This window comes from Rousettus aegyptiacus, unplaced genomic scaffold, assembly GCF_014176215.1.
Source record: "Rousettus aegyptiacus isolate mRouAeg1 unplaced genomic scaffold, mRouAeg1.p scaffold_m13_p_8, whole genome shotgun sequence".
NCBI lineage: Eukaryota > Metazoa > Chordata > Mammalia > Chiroptera > Pteropodidae > Rousettus > Rousettus aegyptiacus.
In genome coordinates, this window is record NW_023416311.1 from 29,826,446 (window position 1) to 29,842,604 (window position 16,159).

Below are 16,159 nucleotides of genomic sequence, written 5' to 3' on the forward strand. Positions count from 1 at the left end.
TACTCAGTGGGGAAAAGCTAGAAGAATTTTCTTTAAGATCAGGAACAAAACAAAGATGTCCACTTTCACCACTTCTATTCAACATAGTATTCAAAGTCCTAGCTACAGTAGTTAGACAAGAAAAAGAAATAAATCATTCAAATTGGAAAGAGAGAAATAAAACTCATTATTTGCTGATGACATGATACTATATAGAGAATCCTAAAGATTCCACCAAAAAATGATTAGAACTGAAAAATTCAGTAAAGTAGCAGGATACATAATTAATATCCAGAAATTGGCTGCATTTTTGTACACCAATAATGAACTGTCTGAAAGAGTAATGGAGAAAACTCCATTTATAATTGCATCAAAAATTAAAATATTGATCTTTGGAAACATGGCAGCGTGAGAGACGTCCCCAGATCTCTCTCCTTGAAACACCAATAAGCTTAAATCTGAAACTCAACAGAAAACACCCAAACTGCACACCAGCATGTCTGAGCGTGGACTCTGTGCATAAGAGCTACCACAGGTCAAACCCTGGGTGTCGGGCGGAGGACTGGGAGAAATAAAGAAGCTGCCTCTCGCAACCTCTGGAGCTCCCTGTAGGAGGAGGGGGAGAGGAGAAGGCATGGTGAATTTGTGCGGTGAGTTGCTTGGACACCCCTGCCTGGGAGAGTTGTGAACTCCCGGTGGCCATCATCAGAATCCAGTCATCAGGGCAGAGAGCAGATAAGTGGACTGCAGAAAAACAACAATTGATTTATCCTGGCTGCGGTTGCAAAACTAAGGTTGAGCTGCAGCCCCCAACACCCAGCCCAGAGGGCCCCGCCCCACGTAATCTCCAAAACTGAACACCGTGGAGCTCAAGGGAAATCTGAGCTAACGTTAACAAAACTGTCACCAACACTGACAAAGACTGAGACTGAGAGTAGTGAGCATGATTAAATATCTCCAAGGGCAAAAAAAAAAAAAAAGGTATTATAAAGGCTTTATATAAAGCAGGGATCCAAGAGGCTTAGATGCTACCTACTGGAAACCAAAGGAAAAGCACCTTCTTTGTAGTAGGCTGAAGAGAGACCTTTATATAATAAATCTTCTTTCTCGAAAAACAGCAGAATACACTTCCACTAATGCCCAGGTGGAAAAATAGTCCATTAAACACCATGAACAACCAAGGTGACAAGGCATCTCAGAAAAGAAGAGAAAAATCTCCAGAAAATATGCGACTTAAATGACACAGAATGCAGGATGGTACTTCTGAAAAAACTCAGTGAGTTCCAATACAAATCATATCAACAATTTTAGGAATTGAAAAAACAACTAGGTGAACAGGATGAGTTCTTTAGCAAAGAGATCAAAATCCTCAAAAAGGACAGAATAGTTCTTCTGGAAATAAAAAGCATGCTGCAAGATTTGAAAATTAAATGGCAAGCTTGGGAAATAGAGTTGACAGAATGGAGGAAAGGATCATCGATATCGAAGACAGAAATCTAAAAATAAATCAGAAGGAAGGAAAAACCAAAGAATGAAAAATAATGAAAGAGAAATACAAGAACTATCTGACACCATCAGGAGAGGAAACGAGAATAATGGGCATTCTTGAAGGCGAGGAAAAGGAGCAGGGACTAGAAAGCATTTTCAGACAAATAGTTTATGAGAATATCCCAAATCCAAGGAATGAGCTAGAGACTGGGATTCAAGAAGTCAGCAGGACATCCAATTACCTCGACCCAAAAAGGCCTTTGCCAAGACACATTGTATTAACATTATCAAAAATCAACAACGAAGACAGAAACCTCAGGGCAGCCAGGGAGAAGAAAATGGTAACTTATAAAGGGAAACACATTACACAAACCTTACAAGCCAGAAAGGAATGGAATCAAATATTTAAACTATTAAGTGAAAGTAGTTACCAGTCTAATGTATCCAGCCAAGCTCTCCTTTAGATGTGAAGAAGAAATTAAGCCTTTCTAGACATACAAAAATTGAGGGAATTCTCCACTACGAGGCCTGCACTACAGGAAATAATGAAAGGGGTCAGCTCACCTAAAACAAAATGACAAAAAAAACAATAATAATTAGGAGTAAAGTGACTATCAGGCAAATAGAAGCAGAAGAGTGCAACCCTTACTAAGAACAAGGCATCATAAGCTTGAATAAAAAGAGAATTGCTATAGCAAGATAGTAATGAAAGTTCAGCATACATAGGGACAAACTGAGGTAACAATGACGGAAAAGAAGAGATTCAAAGACTCAAATTTGCAAAGGGGAATGGATATAAGGCACATGCAGAAGAAAATAAATGAATATATATGTATATATATACACATATATGTGTGTGTGTGTATATATATATGTGTGTGTGTGTGTGTGTGTGTGTGTATATATAATATATAACTATCCTTTACATATTCGTAATGGTAACCACACACAGAAGACTCAGAACTGAAGTGTATAACATAAAACAAGAAGGACCATAGGCAAAACTCAAAAAAGCCAACCAAAATAAAGAAAACAGAAACACAAGGACAAGGAAGCAATGGAAACACTGAGGTACAAGAAAGCAAAAGATAAAATGGCTATAAGAAGACCTCATATTTCAATAATCACCTTAAATGTAAATGGACTGAACTCACCAATAAAAAGACACAGAGTTGCAGAATGGATCAAAAAACAAAACCCACATATGTAGTCTCTAGGAGACACATCGCAGCTCCAAAGACAAATATAGACTCAAAGTGAAAGTAGAAAAGTGAGAGTAGTGGTACTAATATCAGGTGAAATAAATTCAAAATAAAAAAAGTAAAGAAAGACATCAAGGGACACTTCATAATGATAAAGGGAATCATGCACCAAGAAGACATAACACTTATTAATACCCATGCTCCAAATCAAGGAGACCCAAAATATGTAAAGCAATTACTAAGAGAACTAAAGGGAGAGATAGACCAAAACACTATCGAAGTAGGAAACCTAAATACCCTTCTGTTGGATATGGACAGGTCATCCAAACAGAAAATCAAAAAGGAAATAACATCCTAAAATGAGACATTAGACCAACTGAACATAATTGACATATACAGAGTCTTTGATTTCAAAACAGCTGCTTATACATTCTTTAGTGCACACGGAACATTCTCAAGAATTGACCACATATTTGAACACAGAGATAGCCTCAACAAATATAAGAGGGTTTAAAGCATACCAACCATATTCTCTGATCATAAATCTTCGAAACTAGAGATCAGCTGCAAAAAGAATGCAGGAAGAACCACAAATACGTGGAGATTAAACAACATGCTACTAAAGAACAACTTGGTCAGGGAAGAAATAAAAAGAGAGATCAAGAGATACATAGAAACAAATGATAATGATAGTACAACATATCAAAACTTTTGGGACACAGCAAAATCGGTCATAAGAGGAAAGCTCATATCATTACAGGCCTATCTCCAAAAACAAGAAAGAGCCCAAATAAATAACCTAACACCTCATCTTAAAAAAACTAGAAAATGAAGAACAAATGAAGCCTAAAGTCAGCAGAAGGAGAGAAATAATCACAATTAGAGGAAAAATAAATGAAATTGAAAACAATATATAAATAATTAAATGCAACAAAGAGCTTGTTCGTGAAAAGGTGAATAAAATCGACAAACCTATGGCTAGACTCACTAAAGAAAAAAGAGAAAGGACACAAATGAAATCAGAAATGAAAGAGGAAATTACAACTGACATCACAGAAATACAAAGGATCATACAAGAATACTATGAAAAAAGTATATAACAGCAAATTTAATAACATAGAAGAAGTGGACCAGTACTTAGAAAAATAGAACCTTCCTAGACTGAATCAAGAAGAACTGAAAAATTTAAGTAGACCTATCAGCAGTAGAGAAATTAAAACAATTATCAAAAACCTACCAAAAGGTAAAAGTCCAAAACCAGATGTCTTCATCAGTGAATTCTACCAAACATCCAAAGGAGATTTAATATCTGTTCTACTCAAACTCTTCCAAAAATTGAAGGGGAGGCAATACTTCGCAACGCATTTTATGAGGCCAATATCACCCTGATACCAAAACCTGATAATGATAACACAAAAAAAGAAAACTACAGACCAATATCTCTCATGAACACAGACCCAAAAATCCTAAATAAGATACTAGTGAACTGACTACAGCAACATATTAAAAATATTATACACCATGATCAAGTGGGTTTAATACCAGAGGCACGGGGATGGTTCAACATATGCAAATCGATTAATGTGATACACCACATAAACAAATTAAAAAATAAGAATCATATGATCATATCAATAGATGCAAAAAAAGCCTTTGACAAGAATCAGCATCCGTTTATGATCAAAACACTTCACAAAATTGGTATAGAAGGAAAGTACCTTAACATAATAAAGACCTTATATGACAAACCCTCAGTCAACATTATACTTAATGGTGAAAAACTAAAAACCTTCCCTCTAAGATCAGGAACAAGGCAAGGCTATCCACTATTGCCACTGTTATTCAATATAACATTGGAGGTTCTAGCAAGTACAATGAAGCAAGAGAAAGATATAAAAGGAATCCAAATAGGAGACAAAGAAGTCAAACTGTTATTATTTATGGATGACATGATTCTCTATATAGAAAACCCTAGATTCCACAAGAACACTACTGGAAACAATAAGCAAATACAGTAAAGTCTCTGGATACAAAGTCACCATACAAAAATCCATGGCATTTCTATAATAATGAAGTGTCAGAAAAAGAAGTAGAAAAAATAATTCCTTTTGCAACTGCAACAAAAAGAATAAAATAAATAGGGATAAATTTAACGAAACATGTGAAGGACCTATATAATGAAAACTATAAGACCCTTTTAAAAGAAATCGAAGAAGATACAAAGAAATGGAAAGATATTCTGTGTTCTTGTATTAGAAGAATCAACATAATTAAAATGACCATATTACCTAAAGCATTATACAGATTTAATGCAATCCCCATCCAAATCCCGTCAGCATTTTTTAAAGAAACAGAACAAAAAATTCATCAGATCTGCATGGAAATACGAAAGACCCCAGATTGCCAAAGCCATCCTGAGAAAAAAGAATGAGGCTGGAGGCATCACTCTGCTCAACTTCAATTTATACTACAAAGCAAAAGTAATCAAAATGGCATGGTATTAGCAGCAAAACAGACACACAAAACAGTGGAACAGAATCGAGAGTCTAGAAGTAAACCTGTATTTATGTGGGCAAATAATTTTCGACAAAATGAGCCAAAAACATACAGTGGAGAAAGGAAAGCCTCTTCAATAAATGGTGCTGGAAAAATTGGAAGGCCACCTGCAAAAGAATAAAACTAGACTATTGTCTATCATCACACACCAAAATTAACTCAAAATGGATTAAGGACCTGAATATAAGACCTGAAACAAAATGCATAGAAGAAAACATTGAAACTAAACTCAAGGACTTTGGACTTAAAGAGTATTTATGAATTTGACCTTAAAAGCAAGGGAAGTAAAAGCAAAAATATATGAATAGGATTACATCCAACTAAAAAGCTTCTGCTCAGCAACAGAAATCATCAACAAGGCAAGGAGACAACCGTCCGAATGGGAAAACATATTTGCAAGCAACACCTCTGATAAGGGCCTAATATCCAAAATACACAAACAACCCATACAACTCAATAACAACAAAAGAGCAAATGATCAAATCAAAAAATAGGCAGAGGACCTGAACGGAAATTTCTCCCTAGAGGAGAACTATCAAACAAATATTTGAAAGGACGTTCAACATCACTAGCTATTATGGATATGAAAATCAAAACTACAATAAGATACCATCTCACAGCTGTTAGAATGGCTATAATCAACAGGACAAGTAATAACAAATGTTGAAGAGGATATGGAGAAAAAGGAACCCTCATACATTGCTGGTGGGACTGCAAGCTGATACAGCCACTATGGAACACACAATGGAGGTTACTCAAAAAAACTAAGAATTGATCTACCATATGATCCAGCAATCCATCTACTGAGTATTTACCCCAAAGACTTGAAAACCCATATCCAAAAAGATATTTGCATTGTGATGTTCATAGCAGCATTATTCACAGTGGCAAGGCCATGGAAGCAACCAAAGTGTCCTATGATAGATGATTGGCTAAAGAAACTGTGATACATATATAAAAGGGAATATTACTCAGCCATAAGCAAAGACAAAACACTGCCACTTGTGACAATGTGGACGGAGCTCGAGATGATCATGCTGAGTGAAGTAAGCCAGACAGAAAAAGTTGAAAACCACATGATATAACTTATATGTGGGATATAAACCTAAAAGCAATAAACAAGTAGGACAAACAAACAAACAAAAACTCATGAACATAAACAATAGACTAGTGGTTATCAGTGTGTAGTGGGGGAGGGGAAGGTAGACGGGGTAAAAGGGGTCAAACATGTGGTGACAGAAAGAAATCTGTGGGCAGTGAACAAACAACGCAATATATATGTGCCTTACTGTTGAACTGTGCACTTGAAACTTACTAGATTTTGTTAACCAATGTCACCATAAAAGAAGAAAGAAAGAAAGAAAGAAAGAAAGAAAGAAAGAAAGAAAGAAAGAAAGAAAGAAAGAAAGAAAGAAAGAAAGAAAGGAGGAAGGACTTTGATCAATCCCCCTTTACATAGCCAACTCCTGCTCCATCCCTTTCCATTCACAGATACCCTCCTCAATCTACTTAGATTCTCCATACCCTGTTTGGGCTCCGGCTGCTCTTGCTAGGCCACTCTCTGTCTGGACACCCTTCTCACCTTGTTTGGGTTCCCACACCCATACCAGGCTGCGCTCCCACCCTACTCAGTCTCTGACTTGGAGTCACTGTGACTCCCTTCTCTGCCTCCACCTTCCAATGTGTGTCTACCCACAATGTTGTGCTCCACCTATTGGCTTTAGGACTGAATTATCCAGAAAGGAAAGATAAGGGAAAGGAAGAGAAGGGAAATAAAGGGGAGGGGAGGGCCACAAAAAGAAAATGAAGAACCTCGCGCAGCTTCTGATACTAACTGAAACTGATGAATGCTTATAGATAGCCTTTCTGCTCAATCAGTTGACCACGTAGACATTTTTTATCTCATGTTGATGGTGCTAGGACAGTTGGGAGTTGAAGAAAAAACACAGAGGTATAAGAAAAATTGCTGCCTTCCAGAAACATCAGTGGAGATAACATGAAACATTAAATCAAACTTAATAATAAAGTGCCTCAGCTGAGTGTCACAAAAAATGTGTTCCAAAATAGGTAGAATTAAACTATGAATATACTTTCTAAGAAACAGGCAATCACAGTGGATTAATTCTCATCTATCTTAATATATGAAACTGGAGTTCTGAAAAAAGGCTTCACCCAAGCAGCAATTGTGAAGGTCACAAACTTTTAGTCGCTGCCTCTCAGTGCTTCGGTTTTATAGATTTCCCCATGCTATGCAAGAGGGCATCATACATTATTATTGTGACTTGCTCAATAAAAGACACATTATATTCACAATAAAACACGATATCAATGTCACTATTGCAGTTACCACAATAACATTTGTTGTCATTAAAGTTTATTGATAAAATTGTTGAAGAATTTGTATGCTCGATCAGCGCTCAGAAAAAGAATATGGTGCTAAGTGGAGGTGAATGGTGTTGTGTGATATAGCTCCCTTGAAGAACAAAGCATAAATCCTTAGGGAAAGTCAGGCTCCACTTACAGTCCCATCTCTCAACTCAGCCTTTAGAACAATGGGTTTTCGTGGTTGAATAATTCCTTGAAGTGCAATTTCCAGAGGGATCTGTGAAGGTTAAACAAACGTATGAGAACCAATTAATGAAGCATTGTCAACAACAGGAGCAAAGTAGACAAGATACATTAAAAACCATAATGCCTTACAAACATATAAAAACTACTTTTAGCATCATGTCTCTTTAATTCCTTATACTTATTCTATGAGCTTTGTTGAGACTGAATAGTGAAAGCATTTATCCAACCATCCATCCATTCAACAGAATATTTACACAGCACCAATTCTATACCAGGCCACAGACAAATCATGTTGTTTGTGATTGTTTTTTGTTTAAATTTTAAGTAAAAAAAAAATGAATTTTAAAAATGTAAACCATATTCTTAGGCATTATGGCGAACTCTTTTTAAAAGCCTCATCGAGTTAATTTTGTCCATGGTAAAACTTGCAAGGTAATCCTGAGCACGTATTCTACATTTTAATGTGTAGACCATCTCGACTTTTAGCGTCCGGTCACCGCTCCCAGTGAAACCCTCCCAGTTTTATGATGGGAAAAGGTCTTTGTGAAGGTTTGTGCCTGTTTTATAACATCTCCTGGCTCTCATGTGCAGTGCACATGGTAGACTTCTGAAGGCCCATATAGCATTTTAACTAATATTTTAGCTCCAGTCTCACTCAGTCACTCCTTTATTGCTGGGAAAGCCATCAGCACAGTAACCAACAGATCTCATTTGAGAGAAGGGCAAACTAATTGTCTAGGAGAGTGAGAAGCGCCATCCATGAATGACGAGGAACTTGCAGGAAATATCTGCCCGACTCCAGGTGTGCCAGAGGCCCTGTCTCTCAGAGCTGAATACCCTGTTTGTACACATTTACAGGACAGCTACACAGCTGCCCAAAGCCACAAATAAGATGGAAACTATTTCTAGCACCCTCCACTTCCTTGAGAAGAGTCACGTATTAAGTGCATGGATCCTAGAGAGAAGCGTTATCATAGGGCCTTGATAGACATGAATTAACGTCAACGATTCTGTCTCCTCTTCAGAGGAGTGATCTTTCTGTTAATGTAAAACCTTCCTATTTTATTATTTCAAATGGCAAGTATATATTTCCCCTGTACACAGGCTGACACACATACAAAATGCATATCACAAATGTTATTTGTTAACTTTTTCAAATTAAGTTGTTTAAAATTTATATCCATGGGTTCTAAACCAACTGAAAATAACTTTGAGAATTTCCTCCATGACTGTAATGTACCATTAGGAATTTATGGGGAAAAATGAGGTGCAAAATGAGTTAAAGACATTCGCGGGTAAAAAGAAAACACAGAGAATCAGACTGGATGTTTTAATGGCAAAGTATTAGTTTAGGGGTTATAACTGATGATGCCGGCCTGCAATAAGTGAAAACAGAGCTGAGGAGAAAATGGGCTTTGGACTAGATGAGGAAAGTGCCTGGAGGGACTTGGGATTTAACTAGCATTCGAAGGATGAGAACAGAATGGGGAGGAGAGCAAAAAGAACAGCATAGAGTTCTTACTCGGATGCACAAGGAGCCCAGCTTGGGTGCAGCAGGGATCCCAGAGGCGAGGTCAAGTAGCCAGGGTGGCCCTGGACTGTGGGAGCCCCTCACGTCTGGCAGAAATGCTTTAATCAGAGATACTCAGCCTTGGCTGCACATGAGAACCAACGGGGGCACATTGAAAGTCACGCAGGATGAATGATTTTAGAGTCTGAGATGACCTAGGCATCAGGATTTTTTTTTAAAAGCTTCCCACTGATTTCATTGTACAGCCGGTGGATGAGAACCACTGTCAGAAGAACTTCTATAAGTTCTGGTGGAGAAAAGCATCATTCAAAAGTCACTATGTGGATATTATCATTGCACTTCATGACTGCGTATGCTTCCCCTGCCTTCCACTGGATTGGAAACCAAATTTAAAGCTTTTCTCAAAGGACTATGCATTTTCATGTCACGCTCACTGCACTCAACCTGCATGATGTTTACAGTGGGTCTTTATAAAGCCAAAGACTTAGCACTCTAAACTAATTGGATCTTAAAGGTCACAGATGATCAAAAGGGACAAACTGAACAAAAAAAGACTCACAGATGCGAAGGACAATTTGGTGACTGTCGGAGGGGAGGAGGGTTGTGGTACTGGAAAAAAGAGGTGAAGGGTTGAAGAAGTACAAATTAGTAGTTAAAAATAGCGACAGGGATGTAGAGGACAGCATAGGGAATATAGTCACTAGTAGTATTGACTATAGTCAATAATGGAATGTATAGTCAATAATGTAATATATGGTCAATAATGTAATGGCTATGTGTAGAGCCAGATGGTTGGTAGAGTAATCGGGAGGATCATTTCATAAACTATTTAAATGTCTAACCAATGGTTGCAGATGACTCCAAATAGATTCTCTGGTCTATAGTATAAAGTACTGAACAATGAATGAGGATGTTTATACACATATATATTGATACACATATATATCCCAATAAAGCATTATTTATGCAGTATGTCAAGGGTCTGACCTGTGTTTCTTTACAAGGTTTGAAAGAGAAGTTCTGCAGGACCCTGATGGCAGCAAGTTTTATGTTCATAGTAGCGAACCTCATACCGATGCAGTTTCGGGGTCCATTTCCAAACGGCAGGTATATGTAAGGATTTATGCTGTCCTTGTTCTTCTTACTGAACCTGGTGCCACAACAGTAGATGAAAGCCAGTTAATGAAACATAAACACCACAAGATCTATGTGTTTTGTCTTCTTATTTAGAATCCTCGATCAGTGGTATACCGGATGCTTCCACAGGATAGTCACTGAGATGCTGCTGTGGTTATTTTTCTGCGAGAATTCTAAGCCGCAGATCCATTCCATTCCCCTTTCCCTGAAGGAGCATCTAGTCTCATTGAAGAGATGGGATGAATGCTGTTTAGAGGAAAACGTATCTTTAAACACTAAAATTACATTCAGAGTGCTGAAAGGCTCACACTCTGAAAGACAAGGAGGAAATGAGACTGATTGAAGGAAAAGTAAGTTCCGCCTCTACTCAAACAATGATGGTCACATGCTCATGGAGGAAGGAAGCAGGAATAATACCTCCCATTAGTTAAATTATTTTTTCTATTCCTTTCCTTCTCTTTCCTTTCTTTTTCTTGACTTAACTCCCTTTTATTCACCTCTCTGCTTCTGTCCCTCTTTCTCCCATAGAATAACATAAATCAGGTGATTTTCATGGGCTGATGATGCCAATATACTCTAGTATAATCACCGATGTTCCTGTCTAATCTTCCGTTAGGCTCTAAATTCCTTAAGGTTTAGACATATGTTGTATTCAAATTTGATACATTCGATGTTCGAATACATCAAGGAAAACATCTGGAATTGAGGAAAGTGTTAATGGCATTGTAGTCATATATTTTTAAGAGTCTTTATATTTTGCAGAACTAGGGGATATATGCAGATGGTGTGCCTTAAAATAATATGAGTATCGGAAGGATGGCGGCAGGTGTGTGAGGATGGGGTAGTGAACATGGGTTGATGGCCGTAAAGCACATGATGCCTACTAGTATGGAACACTAGCCTTACTAGTATTCCATAGTATTCTATAGAAACATTCCCTGTGTGTGTAGAAAATGCTTGTGTATATGTCAAAACCTCTCTATTTAGACATTATTTTATCATTTGGATTTCTCACCATCTGACCCAAATCCTCTTATATGGTAAGCACTTACTCTCTCTTTAATGACTGAATGAATCAAACCGAAGGAGAAGACTGCCAATAGATATATGAAGAAATCCTCAACATCACTAGTTTTAAGGGAAATGCAAATCAAAGCTACAATGGTATACCACCTCGCTCCCATGAGAAGGCAACCATTGATAAGACAAAAAATAACAAATGTTGAGGAGGTGGGTAAAAGGGTACCCTCGTACACTGTTGGTATGAATATAAACTACTGTAGCCACAATGGAAAACAATACAGGGGTTCCTGCAGAAATTAATACATAGTTACCATATGACCCAGCAATCTCTCTTCCGGGTATCCACTCCAAAAGTTTGAAAACAGTTTTTGGTATCTATATATGTGGATCTTGAGCTTATTATGCTAAGTGAAATAAAACAGATAGAAAAAAACAAGAACTCCATGTTTTCATTCATATGTTAGATATAAAAGAAAAAGCAAAAAAGTAAAATAAACAATATAAGCAAAAAGACAAACTCATAGATACAGACAACAGAATGGTAGAAGAAGGGTTCGGGTAGGGAGGACAAAAAGGGTAAAGGGAGTCCAATATGAGGTGATGGAAAGAGACTAGCCTAAGAGAGCATGCAGATGTTATAATGTTGTATACCTGAAACTTATATTATTAACCAATGTTACCCCATTAAATTTAACTTAAAAAGAGAAGTATAGTCAATTTGATTAAAAAAGGAAAGTATGGTAAAATGTTCAGGAAGCTGCAGTGGAGGAAACTACTGAGCTTCGGGGAACCACAGATGTCCCCTGGTCCAGAAAACAGAAGCCTTGGTCATCTCTAGCTTGTACTTTCAACGAGTACTATATGTAGACACTATGCTAGAACTAAGGACATTATGGCAAATGAGACACAGTCCCTGCCATTAGGGATCTTACTATTTGGATAATGAAAGTCTTGATTCCAGCTAGTGCCCTCAAAAGCTCTTTCCGAGTTGCTCAAAAATAGAATAAGTGGGAAACATCCCCTTTTCCCAGAGTTCAAGTTGTGCCCAAAGCCAGACCTTGTCTCTGAATTCCCAGAAGAGCATGCTAAAAATCCCCTTCAAGGCGGAATGTCTCAGACCTATAGAGAACAAATGGTTTCACTTTGGAAGAGTCACTAAATACTGAGGGTAGCAGGATCGGGACTGCAGCCACAAGGGGAATTGTGTTTGTCTTTGTCCTCAGTGGTACTGCTTAAACCATCAAGGTGAGGACCTCTCAGGTTCTCAGCCTGCACTCTCACAATAATGCTAGAGGAACGGTGGCTGATGTATAAAAACAAAATAGAATGTAACGATGTTGGTGGTAAATTTAGAGAACTAAAGTGAACAACACAGAAAGACTTAAAGAAAAAAAAAGACTATATTCCTAAAGTCAGATAGTGGTTAAGTAAATTATGGCATATGCATACAATATGTACACATGAATAAATATATATCTATATCTATATATAGAATTGTTAAACATAATATGATGTTGTTTCTACTTTACCATTTAATAAATAAGTAGTTCAAAATAAAGTATATTACCATTCTTATTTTTTAAAAAGATATATATGAATAGAAAAATGTCAATAATGACATACACATTATTAATAAGGTCTTTCTAAGGTATTAGGACCGTGGATTGATACAATTTCCTTCTATCATAGAGTATACAATTTTGACGACAAACAATAATCACCCTTATAATAAAAACCAAACTTCTCAAAATAAAAATGTGTACAAATAAATGATTATACAACCACATGTTTGTCATCTACACTAACAGACGTCAGAATATGCTCCAACCAGCTTGGATCAGTGTAGGTTCTGTTTTGCAGGGGTCTGGTACCTTTCAGGACGGAACTCCTCAGGCTCTGGCCAGTATGCTGAGTCTCGGTGAAGAGCAAAGCTTGGCACCATCACCACTGTCCCTTTGGGAATGAACACCCCATTGACTTCTATGTCCTTTTTACACATCCTTTCAATTCTTCCAGCAATAGGGAATAATCTGAGAGATTCATTCAACACCATGTCAAGATACTCCATCTGTGTCAGGGCATCATATGTTGGAGGTGCCTGAGAAGAAAGAAGCAGATTTTAATAAGCTGAGATTTGTGATCAACTTTCAACTCAGTCTATGCAGTACTACTGAACTGTTAGGAGCTCCAAAGAATAACTTATTTTAGTAAAGGACCTTAGGATTTATAGACATTTTAATATCTATCATGTCCTTTGACCTGGTCAATGGCCCATTGGGATATGTGGAGTAGCTATGACTTAGGGAGACAGTTGTGACAATCCTCTAAATATACTTTGAAATCTCTCATATTACCATGAAGTGATTTTTCTTTCTCAAGTGAAGAACTGTGACTAATAGCCCTTATTCTTAAGTGAAATATGCCAAAGCCACTATTTTCTTCAAAAGAAAAGTGACACATCTGTATGAGAGAGAGGGGCGGCGAAGGAGAGAGAAAGAGAGAGAGAGAGAGAGAGAGAGAGAGAGAGAGAGAGGTGTTATATGGAAATTCTATAAATAACTTGGAGAGAAACTACTTTCTTTCTAAACCAAATATGGTAAGACTGGATGCTACCATGGTCCACAATTTCGTTCAAGGGAAAGTTACAAAGAGATGGAACCCTACTCAGCTCCATGCTGTCTGTCTGGGAAAGTTTATGAATTGTCATTACGTGGCTTGACTCTAAGCTATGAAGACCTCAAACAAGCATCTCCATCCCCAGAGCCCAGTCTCTTCACATCGCAATGGATTTTAGTTTCAGCAGAGATCTGAAAACTCTGTGGACAATATGTGGTTATCATTTAGTGTTATATTGAAGAGGCAATATTGGGGAGGTTAAGAGTTTGGCTCAGGATCAAGACACTCTGGTATTAATACTGGCTTCTTCACCATTAGCTGTATGACTAGTATATGAAAGTTATTTCATCTCTCCATAATTCAGTTTTCTGATATATTACATGGAGATAATTAGATTTGCAAATTCAAACTTATATGGCAGAGATATTCAGTGCTCACTCAATATCCATGTATCCCACATCTCCAAGCACACATGAAGTTAGGGGAAACCAGCTTTGCAAACAAACTATGAACTGAGGTGGAATATGTCAGTTCAGGACCAAAACATATGAAAATACAGTGAGCAACACCCTAGTGTTTTTATTTCCTTCCCACAAATGAAAGCCTCAGTTCCAGAGAGCGAAGCTTCAAGAAAGTGGAGACTCCTGCCTAAGTTTTTGAGTAACAATGAGAAGCAGAGACTCCTACTCTCATCTTCCACTAATAATCCATGTTGGACATATAAATGTGAGTTAGAAGTAAGCTTTTGATTTGTAGAGCCACTCAGACTTGAGGGCCAATCTGCTACTGAGACACAACCTAGTCTATCCTGACGTAATTCTTTGAAGATTAAACTCATTTATGAATACGAAGCATTTAAAACAGACATATATGGTCAGAAGCAAATGTTGGTTCTTACAGTTGTTACAATTATTACAATTACTACTATAAAAAGGGCAGAACACAATGCTTTAGGTAACTTCTCTCCCTTAGTGACCTTTCCATCTTATTGCAATCAGAAGAATCCTAATATAGGCTTTCCAGAAGAAGAAGAATCTCTCATTTAGGTAGGCCCTAAAATCTTGTATCTGAAGGGTCTATGACTCAGAAAGATCACATTCTGGACTTAAACCCTTGTCTTCCATTTTCTACCCAGTGCTCTTTCCTGTACACAAGGCTTCTCCTAGTCCGAAAAGTTTACCCAAGGTGGTAGATTGCCATAATGGTGCACCTCCATGTGTCCATGTCCTTTGCCATCTAACTTGGTGGTGCCCTCACATTATGAAGCTGGGGTTGGCCATGTGGTTTTCTTTGGACCAGGGGAATGTTGGATAAGTGTGATGCAGGAGGAGTTCTGAAAGGCACCTATATGATTGGGTTTCTTGTTCCTGCCCTATTCCACTACCTGAGAAGAACACAACTGGGCTAGTTTTCTGGAGTATGGGAGTCATGTGGAACATGTGTGGATCTGAGTCAGCCTACCAGTTTAGCCAAGTCCAATATAAATTAGCCAATAGCCTGACCAAAGCAAATCCCACTGATATTAACAGAGATATCCGCAAACACGCTTGTGTAACAAATTCTTATTGTTAATTGCCACAGATATTTACTTTTATTTTTATTTTTAATTGGCTTTATTATGGTAACAGGTAACTGATATGCCACAACAAGCACTTTTTAAAAGATCTCATATATCTCTTGCTAGCATTCATTACCTATGTTTCTCCGTTTGTATTTTTCTTTACACCCTTCCTAAATAGCTCAGCTGAAAAAACTGATGTTTATGTTCTGCAAAACTTTTCCTAGCAAGTGGTGAGGAGGCAGTCCAGCTAAGGCTTCACTTCCTACCTCCCTCTCCAGGTATCATCCACTCACCTTATTGGGAAATGTCGCATCAATCTCCTCCTGCAGTTTCTGCTGGATGTCAGGGTGAGTGGCCAAATGATACATAAGGAAGGAAAGAGCAGAGCTAGTGGTCTCATAGCCAGCAAAAATAAACATAATAGATTGGGTCATGATCTCCATATCAGACATAGCTAAGAAGAGAAAAAAGATATTTTACATAAAGTAAGTCAAT

General features: G+C 37.6%; 1 protein-coding gene across 1 annotated transcript in view; it reads right to left on the reverse strand.

Annotated features, from left to right (window-relative positions):
* Positions 1-7,567: 7,567 nt before the first annotated feature.
* The window catches only part of LOC107508847 (cytochrome P450 3A12-like), a gene marked incomplete in the record, with an annotated part of 377,989 nt that continues 369,397 nt past the window's right edge, over positions 7,568-16,159 (reverse strand). The window contains 4 exon segments of the mRNA XM_036226258.1: positions 7,568-7,827; positions 10,315-10,477; positions 13,359-13,585; positions 15,958-16,118. Coding sequence (XP_036082151.1) covers positions 7,732-7,827; positions 10,315-10,477; positions 13,359-13,585; positions 15,958-16,118 — 647 coding nt within the window.